The 19,677-nt window shown below is 52.5% G+C and overlaps 4 protein-coding genes across 4 annotated transcripts; 2 read left to right on the plus strand and 2 right to left on the minus strand.

Annotated features, from left to right (window-relative positions):
- Positions 1–3,340: 3,340 nt before the first annotated feature.
- On the plus strand, positions 3,341–9,993 carry QC762_604560 (uncharacterized protein). Its single transcript, XM_062892152.1, has 2 exons — positions 3,341–8,370; positions 8,428–9,993. Exons 1-2 carry the CDS (start codon positions 7,907–7,909, stop codon positions 9,725–9,727), a joined length of 1,764 nt encoding a protein of 587 aa, XP_062740228.1. The 5' UTR covers positions 3,341–7,906; the 3' UTR covers positions 9,728–9,993.
- On the minus strand, positions 4,620–7,525 carry QC762_604550 (uncharacterized protein; the record flags this gene model as incomplete). Its single annotated transcript, XM_062892151.1, has 2 exons — positions 7,315–7,525; positions 4,620–7,251 (listed from the first exon to the last, which is right to left on the minus strand). The coding sequence occupies exons 1-2, from the start codon at positions 7,326–7,328 to the stop codon at positions 4,620–4,622; spliced, it is 2,646 nt and encodes an 881-aa protein (XP_062740229.1). The 5' UTR covers positions 7,329–7,525.
- A 136-nt stretch (positions 9,994–10,129) lies between the features above and the next one.
- Positions 10,130–14,925, plus strand: QC762_604570 (uncharacterized protein; the record flags this gene model as incomplete). The annotated part of the gene is made up of 4 exons (XM_062892153.1): positions 10,130–10,224; positions 11,319–11,569; positions 11,623–14,185; positions 14,313–14,925. The coding sequence occupies 4 exons, from the start codon at positions 10,130–10,132 to the stop codon at positions 14,617–14,619; spliced, it is 3,216 nt and encodes a 1,071-aa protein (XP_062740230.1). The 3' UTR covers positions 14,620–14,925.
- Positions 14,926–15,802: 877 nt separating this feature from the next.
- QC762_604580 (uncharacterized protein) lies at positions 15,803–19,257 on the minus strand. Its single transcript, XM_062892154.1, has 2 exons — positions 18,773–19,257; positions 15,803–18,708 (listed from the first exon to the last, which is right to left on the minus strand). The coding sequence occupies exons 1-2, from the start codon at positions 18,999–19,001 to the stop codon at positions 16,271–16,273; spliced, it is 2,667 nt and encodes an 888-aa protein (XP_062740231.1). The 5' UTR covers positions 19,002–19,257; the 3' UTR covers positions 15,803–16,270.
- Between the last annotated feature and the right edge of the window lie 420 nt (positions 19,258–19,677).

The following is a 19,677-nucleotide window of genomic DNA, read 5'->3' on the forward strand; positions in this document are numbered from 1 at the left end:
AGGCCGTTCAAGGTTGCACAAGCTTCACAGGCCTCACATCCTTGGTCTCCCAACAACCTGCTCAGTAAAGACATCAGCTCAACGGCAGGTCATGAAGTTGTGGTAGGCATCTCTTATCGATGTTGCGAACCACCTCAGCAGCGCTTGGCGCCTTGCTCTCGCATCAGATCATACTAATGATGGTGTTCAGGACATCTCTGGCCCCTTTGAAGTCCAGCCAGGCTGGCCAATCATGGCACTGGCTGACATGCATAGAAACACTGAGTGTGGTCTCACAGGCCAAGCGTTGACATCCAAAAAAAAAAGTGACAGGTCGATTCTGGTGTTCCGACTTTCTCCTTGACGACGGACGAACGCCGGGACCACGAGTTCCGCCTCGTTCTAGCAAGCCTTCGAGTGAAACGGGTACAAACATTTCACCAACATGGAGCCCGTCATATTCCCGGTCCCCAAGGGCCCTTTTCCTCGTTATACCAGGTCCTTCAGCAATCTTGGGCCGTGTTTTGCCTTGAATGTCCGAAGACGGATACCTGCTTAGCCGCCACTGGAATGCCCGGCAGGCGAGCGGTTCAAGAAATATTGGCCGTCCATTTTTCCTGCCCTTCAGCTGGGCTCTCAACTTGGCCTTCAAAGTTGATGGCCATCAGTTAAAAAAAGCCGCCAAAATGGCCTGACTTTCTTTGCAACACACCACCAGGAGTAACGCCGATTTGATGGTGGCACTGGGAGGATCTTGGCTTTGAGCCGTTTCCCAAACAAGAACTCCGTCGCGTCCATCCATCAAGTGATTGGCGATTTGCGTCGTCTGCCCCATAGCGATGTAACCCCCCGGAGCAGTCGCCTGTGCGCACCAAGACAGATTCCAAGGCGATAACCCATCGCCAGTTTGATCTCCAGACCTTGATTGGTTTGTCTGTCTGAAGTCCAATATCAACCGTCGAAGAATGGCATGGCATCATCCTCATCCAAGTGATGAGTTGAGGTGGTGTCTGATGCGAGGGTTGCAAATACCTCCCTTCTGCACGTCATCCGCAAATTGCGATATTCTTGCTCCACTGCGCCACGGGCTTGCATGGGCAGAATCTCATGTGCAAGACGCCGTGATGGTATTCACGCTTGAGAGGCCAAATAAACTTCACACCATCATCTCAACGGCTTCGACTGACTCAGACAAGCATGTGATGGACTCAGGGGCCGCCGCGAGGTTCGCATTGACCACCGGTTCTTTTCGTTTCTTATCACACTGATGTCTCGGTGAGACAGTGACCATCGGCGATAATTTTCTGCGGCATCACCTACGAAGGGAACCCGGTTCTATCACAGCAAAAGATATCACTGACAAAAGAACGCTTTCTGGCAGGTTTTTGGGGACGGTCCTTCGCTTCTCATTCCTTCGCTCCTTCCAGCACCGAGGAGCTGGGAAGGCGGGAAGGAAGCCACAGCTTTTCCTATTCCGGCTGTCCTGTTCTATTCCTTACGTTTTCGATGGTTCTTTGGGACTTTGGTTCGTCACAGCAGCATGATCTCTAGCGTGGAATGCAGGTGAGTGGTCGTCTGGTCGGGATTCTCATTTCCCGCGTTTACCATTAACGGAGGTTCCTTGGATTGACCTATTGACTTTCTCTGATATACCATGACGCTATCCCGGACGTGGTGTTGGGCTGCTGTATCGTACCGTTCTACAAGGGCGCAGGTTAAGAGAAACAATCTATATCTAGGGATATTATCGTGATCTTATTGTCTCAGAGTCTAACATCCCAGTGGGTTGTTTCCTTAGCACTGGTACTATTATCTACCCATCATGGTCCGATACCAGAGTCATAGCCTTTAGTAGCTCACCTCTGAACCATGGACCGTGCCCCAGACTAGAGGAGCACCCTCTTCCGAACTCTTTCACATCAAATGCCATGAACATCGATCAAAACGTCATCCCATCAAGCCACGCTATTTTACCAATAGCATGGTGTCCTTCATCACAAACATTAGCTCTGCGAAATGCGGGGAAATCCATTCCTTTGTCCATGTAAATGGTCTGGTGATCGACACAACCCCCTTTCAAGTCTTCTTATGAGAATCTTGGAGACGGTTCCAGCCCGTGCATGGACAGGTTGTTGTATCTCCGAGTCTTCTCCGGGAAAACGACAAAGTCGATGCAAGGCTACCAACAATTGTTTCCTGCTTGCTTTGACTAAAGACACGGCCGATGATAGGGCAGATCGAGAAGATCTTTCACACCCTCAATTGTTGGACTTAGCGGATATTGACAGGATGTATATATGTGTGTGTGTGTGTGTGTGCATGTGTGTCTTCTCCAATATCCACTATCAATAATACGAATGGTGGTGGTGGTGGTTGGTTCGTTACGAGATATATGTATGCAGGCGTCAGAGGATGTGTTCTTGGCGGAAGTGCGGAGAAATATGTGGTATCCAAGCCCTTCCACACCTATTCTTCAGCCCAGTGTGCGAATATCTCCAAAAGGAGGGGAAACAACACGGCCACTCTTGCTAGCTACAGGTTTTGTCTCGATACTCGCAAAGTCGAGATTGGGTGGTGGTGGTCAACTTCAACACAGTGCGTGTCAAAGGGGGCTTGGCTGTGTGTGTGCTGGTGTTATATGAGCTGATATATTCGTCAAGATGACGATTTTGCAATTCCTCAAAGTTTTTGTCGGCCAGGATAAAACCCGATATGCCGAGGGGGATATAAGCAAGGTTATTGGACGAGAGCGTCTGAGACAACGAGTTCTCGGAGGTTACCACACCAAACAAGAGGGTGTAGAGGTAAGGTAGGGGTTGACTAACACCTCCTCAGGGGCTGGCTGGCCTCGCGCCCTCGCGTTTATCAAGCAGGGAGCCAGCCAGCCACAGCAGTTATCGCAACCCAAAGTAAGGAGGCATGGTGTGCGCAAGAATGTGTACGTAATGGTGGCTGTTGGTATCTGGATGGTATGGCTGCACCCGGATGAACCGGCACTTGTTTGGTGCAAGTGTTGGAGATTGGGTAGACACAGCCACCGTTTTCTTTCTCAGAGACGTGGCGATGGGCGGGCGGGCACTACTGCACCTTGACAGACGACCCATAAACTTGCATAATAGGGGTTTGCCGCATGACTACCAGACATCACTCAAGTAAGGTGATAGATTGCTGAAGATGGATGATGGCCGCCGGGTGCACGACATATCGGTGGTAAGCTGTCCGGGAGCCGGACCGGACCTGCCCCCGTGCCCCCCCGGGAGCGTTGCATTTGACTTGCAAGATGGGTCATTCCCTTTCTTGGGTTTGGCTGTTGATGTTTCAGAGATAATGTTGCGTGATACTGTCGATCGTTTGAGCTGCGCCGCTTCGTCTATCTGACATATCTCCCTATGTTCATCACCGTTGGGAGGAGGGTGCAGATCTGACATACAGTAGGTAGAGTAGATGGGATTATCTGGTACGGTCTCGCACTCTTGCGACCAACATCAAAAACGCAAGGGTCATATGCCGTGCAATAACCCCCCTATCCGCCGGATTCTTAACAAAGGGGCCGATTCCGCGCCGTGAAGCACACATATATCAGATATCACATCTGACATACATGAGGGGGGAAAAGTGGGAAAGTGGAAGATTTGCATTCTTGCCACTGGATAGGGGGGTTGTACGGTAAGAGAGTGGAATTGGGGAGGGATATATTGTGTAATGGACCCTTTATATGGCTACCTGACGGATCAAGGGACGGAGAGCGTGACTCCGTACTGCTGGAATCGGAGATAGGAGATGATACAGATGAATAAATGTTGGTGGTGGATTGGATTCTGGTAGTGTGTAGCAAAGTCGGATTCTCATATGAACAGGATAGGTCAGGTGAGAACTGCCATGCCAGGTGATTTCTGTAAGAAAAATAACAGTCACTTTACCGGTCAATTTACTTGGTGGGCAATTGGAGATATAAAATGGACTTTCCTGACGAATGGAATTGTGTGGGATGAGGTGTTGAATAGAGAATGTGGTGATGCGTGATCTTGCTACCTAGCGAGAAGAAATCATGATGAGAATGAGCGATGAGAAAAGAAAGAATCCAGGAGAGGGAAGGAGCCAGCAAGGCAAGAATCCATCTAGGGAAGGCGTCAGTTGAGGTAGGAACCTGTGGGGCAAAGGCACACGAGGGCAGGAGCAAGACGAGAGAAGGAGCGATGATGGCGATGATAAGACACGGCTATACCCATCAACATTGCAGTGTCAGCCGACCTGAAAGTGGTTGAATATGTTTGTGAGGCATAACTAATGATCAGAGTCTCAAGAGATAATGAAGAGAATATCAGACAACACAAGTCTGAGAATAACGAACTCACCTTCCCTAACACTTCACATATATGCATCATCAATATCATGCTCATCAGGCTTATACTCTGCATATCAGTAAGATGCTTTTCATTACCGATCATCATAACCATCATAAACCCCCCCCTACCAGCCCCAGTCCCAACCTAAATCACCAAAAACTCCTACACAATGCGCATACTCGCTCGCTAATGTACCCAGCTCCTCAAAGTATCCATACACAACAAATATAATACAAAAACAAAACAAACTTCTAAAATCCCAGCCATATTCATCTGTTTTTTCGACTCCCCTTCCTAATCATCCCCCGTCAAATCAACACACTCAACCTCCTCCTCCTCCACCTCCTCCACTATCCTCCCCCTAACCCTAACCCCCCCAATCCCCTCATCATCACTCTCCCCAAACAAGTTATCAGCATCAAAGCTACAAGTCGTTCGCTTACCACCACGACTGTAACTACCCCTCCCGAGAAAGTTCCCCGTCTTCACAGTAGTAGTACTCGCCACCACAAGCGACGGAGCAGGAAGCGACGCCGTCCTCGACAGCGCCGGCGGCCTGGAGCGCGGTTTCAGAGAAGACATCAAAACATCATCGTACGCATCCCTGGTATGAGACGGTATCCTCGGTGGAGCGGTAGATTGTCTCAACCCAGCCTTCCCTCCCGACGGCGACTGCGGTGGTGCTGGTAGCGATGACTTGGGTACGTTGAGTTTGGAGAGTGACGGGAGCTCATCATCGTCAGAGTCGTCGTCATCGTGGCTATCCTCATCCGATGATAAAAATTCAATAGGAATTGAATAGGCTGGTTTGCTGTTTGTGACAGCAGCGGTGGTGTTTTTGGTGGTTCTCCCAAAGCTTTTGATGGACTTTTGGGCTGGCGGCGCTTGCTGTTTGGACTTGGGTTGGTTCTGTGTCGAGGAGACTTTAATCGGTATAGCTCCCCCTGTGCCGCTTTTTGTTCTCTTAAATGGCCTTGTTGCGCTGATGGTTGGTGGTGTTGCGACAACGTCTGACATTTGAGGTCGAATAGGGGACCGGGACAGGTCTGGAGATTGTCGCTTTGGCCGGATGGGTGTTTTTTGGATTGGTGAAGTACGAGGGGACGAGAGCGCCACAGGTGAAGATGAAATGATAATTGGTTCGTAATTGGAAGACGACGATGGTTGGGGCCTTGATTGTGAGGAGCTTAAAGTTCTGGTGATCGTAGGGCTGGCTTGAGAACCTGACAACGTCCAGGGGTTGACCTCGGCTGCTGGCTTGGCTGGTTGTTTTTTGGTGGGTGCTTTTCTGGGTTGTCTGCCTAGGGGCTTTGGGGCTGCTACTGGTGGCATCGTTGACTGAGGCGGCGCCGCTTGGGTCGAGGGAACGGGGTCATCAGTAGCGGGCACAGCCTTTTCAACGGCAACGGTAACTGGCTTGCTAACGGTGAAGAACTTCTCGAGCGCCCCGGGTTGCATGCCACCCTTTGCTTTAGCCGGCTTCTTCGTGGCCGGCTTCGTGGTCTTCTTTCGCTTCTTCGTCTCCCAGTCCTCGACAGTCAAAGGGACGCCGAGTTTCAATAGCGTTTCGGGGATCCATGCCAAATCTGGGCCTTCGGGGTCGTATGGCTTTTTCGCCGTCTTCTTAAGCCCTTCCTCCTCTTCCCCATCTTCCTCGCCAAACTCGTCATCGCTGTTCAGCGCTAGCCCACCTCGCCCGTGCTCCTCAACCTCTTCTATTGGCTCATTCGCAAGATCGAGCTTGACGATATCATTTGGCACAAAACAGACTCTCACCTCTGGCGTCTCATCCGTGCTATGGTGAGCACGCCTGGACTTGATGCCCGTGATCAGTGCGCCTTCCTCCTCCGCCATAAGATCAGTATCATCGCCATAATCCTTGCCTTCTGACGATCGCTGCAGAAGAGATTGGACCAACAGCCCATGTGCGAGTTTGCGAACCAGATTCACAGCCCCTCCTCGATACTGCCAGTCGAACGTCTCACCCACAAACTCCCTGAGACCAATAACATCAACTGGAGACGTCATCTTATTAGGGAAATTCGTCTTCAGTTTGTCGACCGTGGCGTGCGTCGAGACTACCGGATGGGTATAATACCTAAGAATCTCCAAATCCGGAAAGTCCTCGGGAATCGCCAGTCCTTTATGTTTTGTGCGAAAATATCCGCTCTCGTTGGTGTCCCATTCATGGCGTAACCTTTCTCGCCACGCTTGAACCCCCTCCTTCCAGTCTGCCTTCTTGATGCCGCATAACTGTTTGCCAAATCCAGCTCTGGCTGCCTCACAGGCGACTTTTATGCCGCATCCTGGCACACCTTCAGGAAGATAGTCCCCGCCACTCATCAGCGCAACCAGGACCATACCCTCCCGATCCAGTCCACTCTCGCCCTTGGCAATTTCCTCCGCGTCGTAAAGTGTGATGTGTGTCGGTACGTTCCCCTTCCCTTCCGCAGTCCAACTTCGAAGTGTCTTTCCGCAGCCAAACATGATGGTGTCGACATCTTCGCTCAGCACGGCATCCACCACTCCCTTTCGCTGGAGGAACGCGCATTCAGCCTCGGCTTCGCCTGGCGCATCGTGTATGGCAAACCCAAAGAGTTTGATCATCCTTTTCGCCATGGAGGTGGCTACCATGTGTCCCGCGCCTCGGGGGCCGCCGGCGCGTTTGTTGCGCTTGAACGCTGGTTTGTTCGGACCATCAAACACAAAGAGTGGTTGAATTGCTAGAGATAGGAGCCGAACAAGTCGGAAGAATAGGGTTCGAATGGCGGGGTTGGAGCCGCCGCGGGCAGCTTGGTTCTGGAACTGCCATATAGAAATATCGATTGCGAGTCGGAACGGACGTGGGTTTTCGGCTTTCTCGAGAGTCGTCAAGGCGAGCTTGGTCATGGAGATGCGCTCGCCGGGGCCGATTTCTTTGTATATTCTGCCAGAAGCGAATATTAGTACACAAATTTGGACGGGAAGTTTTGGATCTGTTTGCATGTACCCTTTGATACCCATTGTGCCAACTCTTCAACCTTTCAACTGCTGGGTGGTGGCGATTTTACGGGGGGAAGGGCACCAAAGAATGAGCTCGGTCCTCAAGAGAAGAATCTGCCAAAAGCCATTCTCGTTGGCGCTCCCCAAGGCCGAACCTGATTTGTCAGGCGAAAAAAGAAGTCGGTCGCGGTGGCAGGACGGAGGTGCGCCGTGAGGCTTTATTGCCTGGAAGAAACGGACGAAAAAAGGATGATGCGCTTTGTTGACTGGTTGCCTCTTCAGGATTAGATTGCCAAGGCTGCCAAGCGTTGCCATGGGTGAACCGTTAAGCTGACAGTTGGAGCTTGGTGGGGTGGAAGTGGCTCGGATATATGCACATCATGGGGGACTTGGATGCTGTTATGCAACTACCGAGACGTCACTGCTGGTGAACTCAACAGTCAAACGGTCGAGAAAGCGGCGACATTGGCTTTTGCATCATCATGTTCGGAATGTCATGAACAGAAATTGACTTGTAGGCCTTTGAGAGCCATCCAAATACACGAATTGACGACTTTTTATATCTAATTTCACGAGAACATCAAGAAAAACAAGTCAACATGTCTGGCCTGGGTTCCGGCTCTGGAGCGGGAACAACACCTCTCCCCCACCGCTCAGTCGCCAACATCCGCTCCCCACACACCAGCGGCAATACCAATCCGTCAACCCCCTCTTCCAGCAGCCGTCCTGTTCCCACCTCCAGCTTTGGTTCCCCGTCCAGTTTGAGAGCAGATGAAGATATCCTCATTCTCGAGCTTGGCTCCCGCAAACTGCAAATAGGGTTCGCCGGGGATGCCTGTCCGAGGGGCACGGTCTGGTTCACCCCATCACAGCTCCGCCGGGTGGGAGACTTCCGGGACTGGTCCTCCGAGTCCAAAACCAATGTGGACTGGAAGACGAAAAAAGTGACGGGCGAAAAGTGGTGGACCAGGGATCACGAGCTTTGGGAGTATGATGTGCGAGAGGTCGATCTAGGTCTCATTGGGGACAAGGTGGAGAGGGCGCTCAGAGAAGCTCTTACAAAGTAAGTTACTTGGCCATAACTCTGCTTACAATAGAGCCACAGCTAACCTGGAAACAGATACATGTTGATCGATTCTCGGCCACGGAGAATGGCGTGCGTGTTGCCCTCTAGCCTTCCTCTTCCCATGTTATCGGCAGTACTAGACAGCCTCTTTACACGGTTTCAGCCACCCACCATATCGCTGTTTTCGTCCCCCGTTGCATTGACAGTTGGTGCTGGGGTTCGTTCTGCTCTGATTATTGATCTCGGTTGGAGGGAGACAGTTGTTACCAGTGTTTACGAGTTTCGCGAAGTCAACACCAAGCGTAGTGTTCGTGGGGGGAGATTGCTTGTGGAACAGACACACAAACTTCTCGCCAGACACCTCCCCGAAAATCAGAAAAAGAAGGAGGGCACAACCTCCGAAGATACCCAAGATTACGACCTGAGCTTTGAGGAATGCAACGACATTGCTACTCGGATGGTTTGGTGCAAGCCACATCTATCTTCTCCCAAAGCTCACAAATCAAAGGAAGGTCTGCCCACCCTTCACGAACAAGATGAATCAGACTCTACGGAAGCCGAGTCCCCAACTGAGGCCTCAAAGACGGCCAGAATTCCACTGCAATCATGTCGATCACCGACCACGATAGAGCTTCCCTGGGCAGCCCTTGCAGAACCCAGCGAGAATGCCTTCTTTGACTCCCAGTACTCAGAGAGCAGCTTTGACGATCATGAGCTACCCTTGCCTCTGCTTGTCTACCGCAGTCTTCTGCAGCTACCCCTGGATGTTCGGGCACTTTGCATGTCTCGCATCATTTTCACGGGTGGCTGTGCTAGCGTTTTGGGACTACGTGGCCGTATTTTTGGCGAAGTTTCCAAGCTGATAGAGGAGAGAGGATGGGACGGTGTCCAAGGAAAGGGAGCAGACCAGATGCGGGCTAATCCAAAGCTGCAGGGCAAAAGGGGCAGTCGGCCAGCAGTTAGTGGTCCTACTGGTGTCACCAGCCCGCCGGAAGCCGTCGGTGGTCAAGAGCAGGATGGGGTCTGGCACGATGCAGCCAATACTGCCCATGAAGCCTGTCCTGTTGAAGAGCAACTCGCGCGAGGGCGGGATAAGAGACCAAGGGTGCAGGGGAAGATGAGGGCCATTGAGTCTGTCGGGGCGTGGAGCGGAGCAAGCCTGATAGCGCACCTTAAGGCGGCGCCTATTTCTACTATTGAACGCGAGGCTTGGTTGCAGTATGGTGCCGCAGGAGCGAGCAAGCCCAGCGAGGTTGATCAGAAGTCAGCCAGACAGAGCTTTGGGCCAGGCGGCCTTATCAGGGGTTCTGCTGCTAATAACTCCTGGACATTGGGGGTTTGGGGTGTGAATTAGGTGATGGCCATCACCATCTCGTCTTACACCCTCAAACACCCCTTGCCATTCTTGTGTCTTTATTTCTGGTTTATCCCAGGGGGATAGCCGCTGTCACAATACTTATTTCAGGTAGATATTACCCCGCAAGTGCGGTGCAGTGCAGAACAAATAGTATTCATAATGCTTTCTTCTCTTTCTCAGTTGTCTTTATCCCTCCTTCCACCTAGATTCTTCCAGGCAGTGATTGCAGAGGAAGCCGACCGGACTGTCGGGACCGCGTGGCATCCAAGAGAAGGAACTTACCCACAATAATACCCGTCCCATCTCCAAGTTGTTCTTTCTGAGCATTGCAGCCTCCATCAAGATCGGCCGTTCGGTTGCCGTTCACCACACGTTCCTGCATTCTTGGATGACCAGACAATGTCGTCCTTTCCCCATATGCCCCTGAAGGGGACCATGCTCCGTGCTCCGGTCTTTTGTCAGGAGAAGGAAAGCACGAGAGGGCACTCCAAAGGGTACCTGAATTGTCTGGAGACGATGACCCCAACCTGGCTTTTAGGTTCTCCCTCTTTTTTCCCCATTGCCATCATCATCCAGCTTCTGCTTCTCCCTCTTCTACCAACCGCAGTCATTCATCTTCGTTACTGTCTGCTGCTACTGCTGCTGTTTGCAGCCTTAGCAAGACGCTGTGTTTCCTTCATTGACCGATTTTGCTTTTTGGTCCGCATCAACAACTACTTCTCGGCGCCCATAACCACCTGTTGGCGTTCGAAGCCATTTCCCACAATCAATCACGAAACTCAACCCGGAACCCACCGGACGACACCCGGTCCCGCCTTTCCTGGCCTCTTCGGCGCTTTCCCGGATAAAACACCCAGACTCGATACAATTGTGTTGAAAACAGCGACCGACACTCTCTCGCAAAACGACTGTTAGAACATAGGGGCTCACTGAGGTCAACAATCTACCGCTTCTAGTGCTTTTCGCATCTTGTGCTAGAACTTGGTAAGTGGAAGAGTTTGTTTCTATCAGAGGTTCTTTTCACCCCACCATCCTTGCAATGTTTTGGTTGTCCCCGGAAACGACGACGACATCATCACCGGCCCCGGCCCCGGCCCCAGTCACCGTGGAAGTCGGCCCTTCCTCCGGCAGAGGTGCCCTTCCATCTCCGTACTCTGCTCTTCCACCCCGCTTTCTTTTCTCCGTTGCCCTCCTCCACATCTCCCTTCACCACCAACACCCCTCCCTCATCTGGTTGATCGCATCCATTGTTGGAGCCATCTTCCTCTTCATGGGCATTTGCTCCACCTCTGTTCCTCTTGAACGCTCCAATGAATCGGGCGTTCAACACACAACCCTACCAGACCGTGATGACGGGCAGGACAGGCAACTTCATCAGGCAGATGACGCGGCTGCAGTATCATGATTTTGCTGTTCCTAAACCATGGTCCCATGCTCTCAACCACCATTTGTATGCCGAGAGACGCAAGTGCCGGTTTATTGACATTGTTGGCGAGGGGGCCTGCTGGGTCTCGAGAGTCGCTCGAGACATGTTGCCCGTATTCTTGGTTTCCCAGTTGGAAAACCAAAAACTGACCAAGGAAGGCAGCCCTTTTGTTTTGGTCACGACTCTGGTCGCCTTTGTCAGTTTGCATCTCGAGACACGACATTCAGTCAGCGGACACCCAACTCTGTTCCATTGGACATCAGAAGACAACCGTCGCTCGTACTCGCTTTTCGCAGTCCTCAACATCGACATGCCGGCTCACAGGTACACGATCGACGAGCTTATGGCCATCCGGGGCATCCCGGTGCCGGTGCCTGCTCGCATGTCGGCTCTGGCAAACAATCCCGAGCTTGGTATGTTGACCTTGGATATACATGTCTTGAGCCCCTAGCTAAAGTATGTACAGCCGACGTGGTCCGCGAGTCTGGAAGCGAGTCATCGTCAGGCTACAAGCCTACGACTGGCAAGAATCGAGACGACTCATCCACCGCCTCTGATGAGCTCCTTTTCAAAGGCAACATCAGTCGCCGAGCATTGCGCGATGCTACTCGTGGCTCAGCTCGAGGATCGGGCCATGAGTCCAACTTTTTCCCCATGAGAGAGCCTCTCCGCCAGACAGTGCCCCAGCCTGCACTTCCTGTACAGTCTGCTCGTGAGAACGCCCGAACTGCCACTCCCTTGGGAGCTCCCATGGCCCCGCCCATGGTTGCTCCCATGACTGCCCCCAATTCTGCCTCCACAGTTGCTCGGGAAACAGCCCACGACCAGCAGCGCCCAACTGAGTGGAGAATCCACGGTCGAAGTGACTCGGATGCCAACATCCCCGAGCCTATTCCGGCACCTGCTGGTGACATTGCCCAGAGGAGCGAGGGTTTCAAGCGCTTCTACAAGGCTGTCGTGTCTCCCACCCACGTCCGTGTTACAGCCGGTGGCCGTATCGTCCCCAATACTCGAGGGCCGCCCTCTCCGACAAACAAGCGAGCGACTGATCACGCCGCCACCATCGAAAACATGGGCTTGAGCGACAAGAACGCCCAAGGGAAATTGCCGACTAACCAGCTTCCCATGGGGCAGCCGATTCCTATCGTGCCGCAGTTTCTTCCTGGCTATCCTCCTGGCTTTCAGCCGATGCAACCTCCCATGTCCTTTGTCCCGATGGCATTCAGTTCGCACATGCCCCAAGGCTTTCAATTTGCTCAACCCCCGGTCACGCCGGCTGCTATGGCTCCTGCAGCCTCAGGAAGCGCCTCGACTTCCAAGGACAATGCCGACCTCAAGGCTTTCGATTCCCAGAGCGCCAGTCACCTACCGGGCGACAAGCAGGACAAGCCAAAGATATCGCCTCCAGAGTGGTTTGACTACACGAAGCCCTACTTCTACAACGGTCAGATCATCTACCCCGTTGGGAACATTTCTACATCGCTTGCCAACCCCATGGGTGGTCCCATGATGCCTATGCAGATGGTCAGCGTTCCTCAAGGCGCTTCGTCTCAGCTGCAGGCCCCCATGATGCATCCTGCCTTGCCCCATGGGGGAAGCCAGATGATGGCCGGATCTTCGTTTTCACCGCCCAGCCACGGCCCGCATCAGATCCACGGAGGCGCTCATCCCATCATACCAGCCAACTTGAACTTTGCGGCGCCAAATATGGCTCCTCCCCCATCGTCGATTAGGCGCAGCGAGATTACGAGAAAGCAGATCGCCGGTTTCAAGCACGCCCTCAAGTACCACGAGGATCAATTGCAGTATAATCGTCATCAGATCGATGAGAGGGAGATGGAGATGAAGGCCCAGCAGTACCGAGACCACATTGCTCACTTTGAGGCGGTTCTCAAGCAGCAGCTTGAGGCTGAGGCTGAGACCCTGGACCACAAGAAGCCAGAAGTTGGCCGAAACGATCTTGCTCAGCAGAAAGCCGAGGGAAGCGTCTCTGGCGACACGGGAGTCCAGCAAAGCCAGCATGAGTCGGAAGATGCTGTTCGACGAAGGGCCGCAAGCGGCCGCCAGGGTATCAATATAAATATCGGCGATGGTGGCAATGCAGTCTTTCAGCGCCCCATTGCTGCGAACCGGTCCTATGGCGAACCTTCCAGACAGACAGGAATCCCCAGTGAAGCCGTCCTGGCTCCCGCTTTTGAACCCGGCGGCAGAACATTGCACGAGATCGCGAACGAGTCCAATGAACGACTCAAGTCGGAAGGAGTTTGGAAATATGGCCCTGGTATTCAGAACATACCAAGCCGGGGTGTCAGCCGGCCTTTTAATCCGTCGCTGTCGCATCAGTCTGACCGCGCCGAGGGAAGTTCGAGTTCTGCCAGCGTTTCGGGACAGGGCGGCTCGGCAGAGGCTTTTGGTACCTCCAGATCTGCCAAGGGCAAGGGTGTTGACAGAGGCGGTGGGAGCAGTGGCTATTCCAGGTCGAGCTTTGGAGTGCCATATCTACTTGGGACTCTTCCCAAGGGTTTCGATCCCCGCAAGGCTACTGATCACGACTACATTTACACTCGCCCTCTGAACGAGGATGAGGTTCGCGCCCGCTACCTGTATTGGGGAAAAGCACCCAAGTCTGCCATGAGAGGGCTTCCCAAGTATGACGGAAAGCACTTCTACCCCCCTTCTCCCGTCCAGGAACCCAGCAGCCCGGTCACGGCCCATCGCAACCCCACCGCCCGTTCCGATGCCGAGCACGCCTATCGGCAGACCAAGTCTGACCAAGATCCCTTTCGCCCCATGACTCCGGTTCATGATTCGATTTCCAAGCCAGTAGGGGCAAGCGAGGATGGATATGCCATGGGCAGGCTCACGCGCAACGTCTCTTTTGAGACTCAGGTCGACAGCAGTGGTCTTGAAGACGTGCCAGTGGGTGATTCTATTGATGTTCCAGAGACGGGGACAATCTTGCGGAACCGTGAGAATAGCGCGGATGCAGGCTCTATTGGGTCGACTGACCGGCGCTCGGAGAGATCTGGGTATGGCCCCGTCCCCGGCCCCGTCCCCGGCCCCTCCTCCTCATATGGCTCTCTGCCTGACCCATATGCCCATTTCTTTTCCAGTCCCCAATATCGCGTCTATGGACACACTGACACAATGATGCAGCGCGAGACTCTGGCAGACCGTTTTGAAGAAGGGTCCGACGATCAGCGCGGTTTCATCGACTACGGCACAGGCTGTTCTGCCTCTTCACTATTCGGGTCACGCAGCGGCTTCCCTAAGCCCTTCAATTACTAAGGACCGGTCCGGCTTTCGCGATGTTTCTCCAGACAACAGCGGTATCGTCTCTCCTGGTCTTCAGAGGTGGGCTGAGAACCTTCCCCCTAGCGCGAGCTCTCTGGAGGATCAGTTCAAAAGGTTGATGACCTTGAATGAGTCTCCGGAAGACGGTCGGATTGATTTTCGTTCGTAACAATTATTCAACAATGTTATTGATAGGCATGGATGAGGAGACGATGGAAGTGTTATTCAGGGGTTATTAGTGTAGTGCTATTGTGTGGAACAACAGCAGCATTCGAGAGGAGCAGAAGGATGGAGTATCTGTTTTATGCCATACTTGATGGTTTCAGTGGCTATATGCCCAATTAGTCGATAGATGCTCGCCGTCTAATGATGTTTATCGGCCGAGGAGTATTTAATCCCAAGGGCAGCTTACTATTAGATCAAGGAATAGATCTTCCGTAGCACAAGAAGATTATGTATTTGGTTCTGTAGCCAAGTTCTTTTTGCAGTGATGGTGACTGGGAACAGTACCGAGGTATTGTGTGTTATTGTCCGCTCTACTTAAGAGACAATTGTTCAGCTGCGTCTACTTATACTTATACGTCTTAGGGGAAGAACCTTTCTGATCTTGGTTCTGGCTGACTCTATTTGACCAGGTGAAACGCACTGCTACCTAGAAAGATGGTTAGGGGGTGGTTCAACTTACTCATATAATACATCTATCCTCCATAAGGTGTATAGCCTCTCAGAATAGACCAGGTAGTAATGACTAGGGCGTTCCACAAGAACTTTGCCTCACACATCCACACGCCTTGATAACAGAAGCTATACCTTTGGCGATGCTCATGATTTTCTCAACACATAGACGGACCGAGAAATCTGAGCCCCCCTGGAACTAGTCAGAACCGAACATATACTCAGCCACCTGATATCTTTGACTTGGGTGATTTTGGAAACATTAGCAGGTGTGTTACTACACTATACTTACTTGAGGGAGGGAGCACTCTGGAGATGACCAGCCCAGGTCAGGTGTAATCTTGTCTTGCCGGCAGAGAATATAAATTGGGGGCGTGCCGAGGATGTACCAACCAATCTTATAGATATCTTATTTCAGGGCCTGTCAAAAGTCATGACCTACAATGGCAAACTTGAGTGCGCATAGACCGTTGACTTTACGGGTGGTTGTGTAGTTCTACAAAAGCATGCCAGTCGTATTTAGGGGTAAAAAGGGGGGTAGTGAGTGATACGGAAGGGAACTGGTTGAGCATAGTCATTCAAAGGAGACTAAGTTATGTCCTAAATGATGTTTACTATGGTCTTGTCTTGTGTAATATTTGGCACGGAGACTACAGAACCAGTGGCATCCTCATTTTCTTTCCGCATCTCTCTACTGCTCACATCGTGTCCAATCAGTCAGTAAATCGCTTCATGTTTGTCTATCTCTCGTATTTAATTCTTGAACAATTCACCATTCAGAGACAAACCAATACCTACGAAAAAGCTTATCACCGCAATTTCTGTGATGCGTAGCCCTATTGGTGTTTCTACCCCATCTTGTTCCATTCGCCACGATCTATCGATATTTGGTGAGATATTCCGGTCCTGGTCTGCGGCCTGTTTCTCCCCTCCCCCAAAAAATCTCAACCATATCGTGTTTCCTTCCACGATCAAGTGGTGTGGTGTCTAACGTGATAGTGATCCCAAGCCCATCACATGAAACCTGCCACACACGAAAAGGAGGGTCAATAGAAAACCACCTGGCTACCCAAGCCTTTCAATGCACATCATCTGACACCAATTCTGCCTTCAACCCGTTTTCCTTCCATGCACCGAACAAACCATCACCTCCACCCCAACATACCCCCCTCCCTTCCAGCCCTCACAACCTCCAATCTCCCCCCATAATAAAAATGTGGCTCCCCCAATCTCACCCCATCCCCATTCAGCCTAGCCCTCTTCAACTCCGCTTCATACCTCTCCCTCGTTTTCCTTCTATACGCTTTGATCTCCCCTATCACATCCCTCATCCCCTTCATCAGCTCCCTTTTCTTCGGCCTTCTTTTTCCTGCCGCAGTAGTGTCTCCTCTCGTAACAATCGCCTGCCATGCAGCGCCCCAGATGAACTCACCTTCTGGAACACCCGCCAGGACATGACACGGGCTGGCAGGCACCGCATCAGCACACAGACGCCTGTCGAGGATGTTGCGCATGTATACCTCGCCTGCAGGGGAAACTTCTTGATGCTCGTGTTGTGGAGTGTCTTCAGTTGAATCGTAAAAAGGAGGTGGTGGACCTGTCCAGATGGGGACGGTATATTCCGTTCCATTCCAGTTGCCTCTGCTGCTGCTGCTGCTGCTGCTGCGTTGTTGTGGTCCAGTCGTCAGTCGGCCCGACTGTCCCTCGTTGCCCCCATTCACAATGGGCTCAGACCTGTCGCCGGTGCGGGGAAGGTGTGAGTGCGTGGAGGGAGAATGTCTCTGGGTCTGACTCTGATTTGACACGGTTTGATCCGGAACAGCCCTGTGATCGTCGGCTGCTGGACCCGCCACCACCGAAGTGAGAGGCGTGGTGTCTGTGTTTGTTGTGTCTATGTTTGACGAAGAAACCTCAGCAGGAGAAGAAGAATCGAATGAAAAGTCAGAAAATCGAGAGTCGTCAAAGAAACTAAATTCCTTGGCCGCCGTTGTTTCTTCAGCGACGTATTTCTTTTGATTCTTCTCTTCTCCATCTTCTTCACCGTCCTCAAGCAATTCCTCCTTAACATCATGATCAAACTCCAGTCGGATATGCCTCAGACCGACCACAGTGGCAGGGCCGCGGCGGCTCTTGCCCAGAGTCCTGTTCATATCTTGAATTGCCCGCTCCTGCATCGAGGCGAGCTTCAGGAGCTCTATCAGCCTGTCAATCAGAGGGCCGGTCGACCACCTCGGGATATGTGTCAAGGTCAGGAGCCGTAGCCGGGGATTCATATCTGGCCGGAACGCTTGCGGGTACGCCATCTCGGCCCGTGGAAGCAGGAACGTTTCGGCTAGCCACAGGTTTTCCATGGTTGACAGCCCACCTCCATCACGGCCTTTCAGAGACAAGAGCTGTGTAACGAGGGAGTGGTGGATGCGCAAGACCTGTAGGTTTGACGAAAGCACGGGGCGGAAGGCGTGCGCTGCTCCGAGCAGACCTGAGACACGGATGCTGGACGGCAGCCAGTCCGGCCTCGCAGCCTCGTGAATTTCGTAGACCATGCTATCGCAATCGAGATGCTGTAGTTGCCCGGGGGATGCCATGATCAGCCTAACCAAGCCGTTGGCGGTTATGCTGTTACCGCCGAGATACAAGTGAGTAATGCCATTATGACTTTGACAGACACCCAGGTCGTGGAGGCTTTCCCGTCTTGGTGAAGAAGCTCCAGGAGTGCCTGAAAATGATCTTCTAATCTCGTCCTCCGAATCATCCTGTACTTTGGTTCGGCCGTTCAGACGTGTACGGACACCCTCCTGAGGAATATATTCAACAAGGCGAGTGTAGTTAGGGGCATCAACCAGATAGCGGTCGGCATGGCTAAAGGTGGCACTCCAGTGAGACTCTCTAATCAGGCAAAACTGACCAAAGAGAGGCGTGCCCTTGCCGGGGATGATCTCCAGTCTACCTTCAACATCATAATGACTGTCGGTTCGCAAGTTTTCGGCAGGAAAGGCGAAAATATGCAAGTCATTGAGCACAGCATCTGTTAGTTGATTTTGGCTGAGGTCCAAGCTCCAAAGCTGCTGTTTGAATGTTCTCACCAGCAGGGCGGCCGTTGAGTCGCCCATCTCCCTTGCACCTACCTTGAGGACACGAAGGTGAGGATGCCTCTCCGGGCCGAATCTCTGTTGCTCCAGCGGCTTCCTGAGAGAGCCGGCCATGTTGGACACATTCAGGTACACAAGATGGTGCAGATAAGGCGACGAAAAGAAGGCGGTCGATATCTTGACTTGACATTGCGGTATGCTGAGCATCAATGGCCCCTCTGCATTGCTGGCATCATGGTCCGTATCGGGAGTAGTCGCCACCGCCAGGTCATCTGCCTCCACGTCCCAGTGCCTATTCAGCAGAATGCAACGAAGTTGAGGGAATGTGACCGGCACAGCCCGTAGATAGGCCGAGAGCGATCTGCTCAGCGAATACAGCGAAAGCTCAGAGGTTCCGGCCTCTACCCGGCGGAGGTCTAGACAAGTAACGAGGAGACGGGTGGCCTGGCGGACACATCGCATATGCTCCATGAAGCGGTAGAACCACTCGATATCTGCCACGGCAGTTGTCAACAGCAGACAGACGGCAAAGACGGCAGCAGAGCGGAGTTCACGGACCAATGTCTCGGTTGACAGGCCTGCCGGCGGAGGTGGAGGCTGTTGCCAAAGGGTCATTCCAGAGACGCGGCGCTAGATGGCGATAGAAACGCCTGTTGACGAGGCAGAGACGCGCATATTCTCGGATAGGCACGTAGGGTGCGATAAGCTCGACCCAGTCCAGACGCCGCGTAGCCTCCTGGTAGGATGGCAGGTCTGTGTCTGCTGCCATGCGGGTGATGCTGTCCATCACTAGCTCTCATGCAGGCGATCGTGGATGGCAGCGGGTGTTGGAGGACACCGGGACCGGGTCGGTCTCTTTTGCAAGTCAACCTCCTCTCAACAGGCGAGATCGGCGGCACGCGCAAGAAGTGGGCTGGCTGAGGGTTGGGTCTGGTGGCCCATCGTACTGTGTGAGTTGGTATGCATTGAGAGGCTTGAATAAGGTTAGTTGATGTGAGAGATCATTCCAATTGACAAGCCAAGCTGGAGGTCACCGAGCAAGTGGTGAGGGGCACGCCCGGGAACGGAACCCGAGAGGTCCAGGGCAGCCAGGCGATTTCGTAAGCAGTGGGATAGCGCTAACTTGAGATGGCGGCCCGTTGTAACCCTGGGGTTACAGGGCTTCGACAACCCAGAACCCTGAGCCCCCGTTCATCCAAGGATTTTCACAAGGATCTCGATAACCTCCATCAGGGTCTGATTCACGACTTACAGCACATTCACACGTGTAGGAACCACATTCATCGATCTTCATCTTCCAATATCTATTCAGAATCCCACCCTGAATCCCATCGACAATTACCCCGTCCCTTGCGATTTTCTGTTTGTGACGAGAAAAAGCAATCTCAAACCAAACCAGGGTTTAAGTCTGATCTTTGCCTCTCAACCACTTTCCCGGACTTAACCCTCCGTGTGTGCCATCT

The sequence above is a fragment of the Podospora pseudocomata genome, chromosome 6 (assembly GCF_035222375.1).
Source record: "Podospora pseudocomata strain CBS 415.72m chromosome 6, whole genome shotgun sequence".
Taxonomy (NCBI): Eukaryota; Fungi; Ascomycota; class Sordariomycetes; order Sordariales; family Podosporaceae; genus Podospora; species Podospora pseudocomata.

Excerpts from the sequence above, each read along its gene's own strand:
- QC762_604560 (XM_062892152.1), top strand. The coding sequence starts at position 7,907 with ATGTCTGGCCTGGGTTCCGGCTCTGGAGCGGGAACAACACCTCTCCCC. Across the intron at positions 8,371-8,427 it reads CTCAGAGAAGCTCTTACAAA|ATACATGTTGATCGATTCTC; the intron begins GTAAGTTACTTG and ends ACCTGGAAACAG.
- QC762_604580 (XM_062892154.1), bottom strand. The coding sequence starts at position 19,001 with ATGGACAGCATCACCCGCATGGCAGCAGACACAGACCTGCCATCCTAC. Across the intron at positions 18,709-18,772 it reads GCCTGTCAACCGAGACATTG|ATATCGAGTGGTTCTACCGC; the intron begins GTCCGTGAACTC and ends CTGCCGTGGCAG.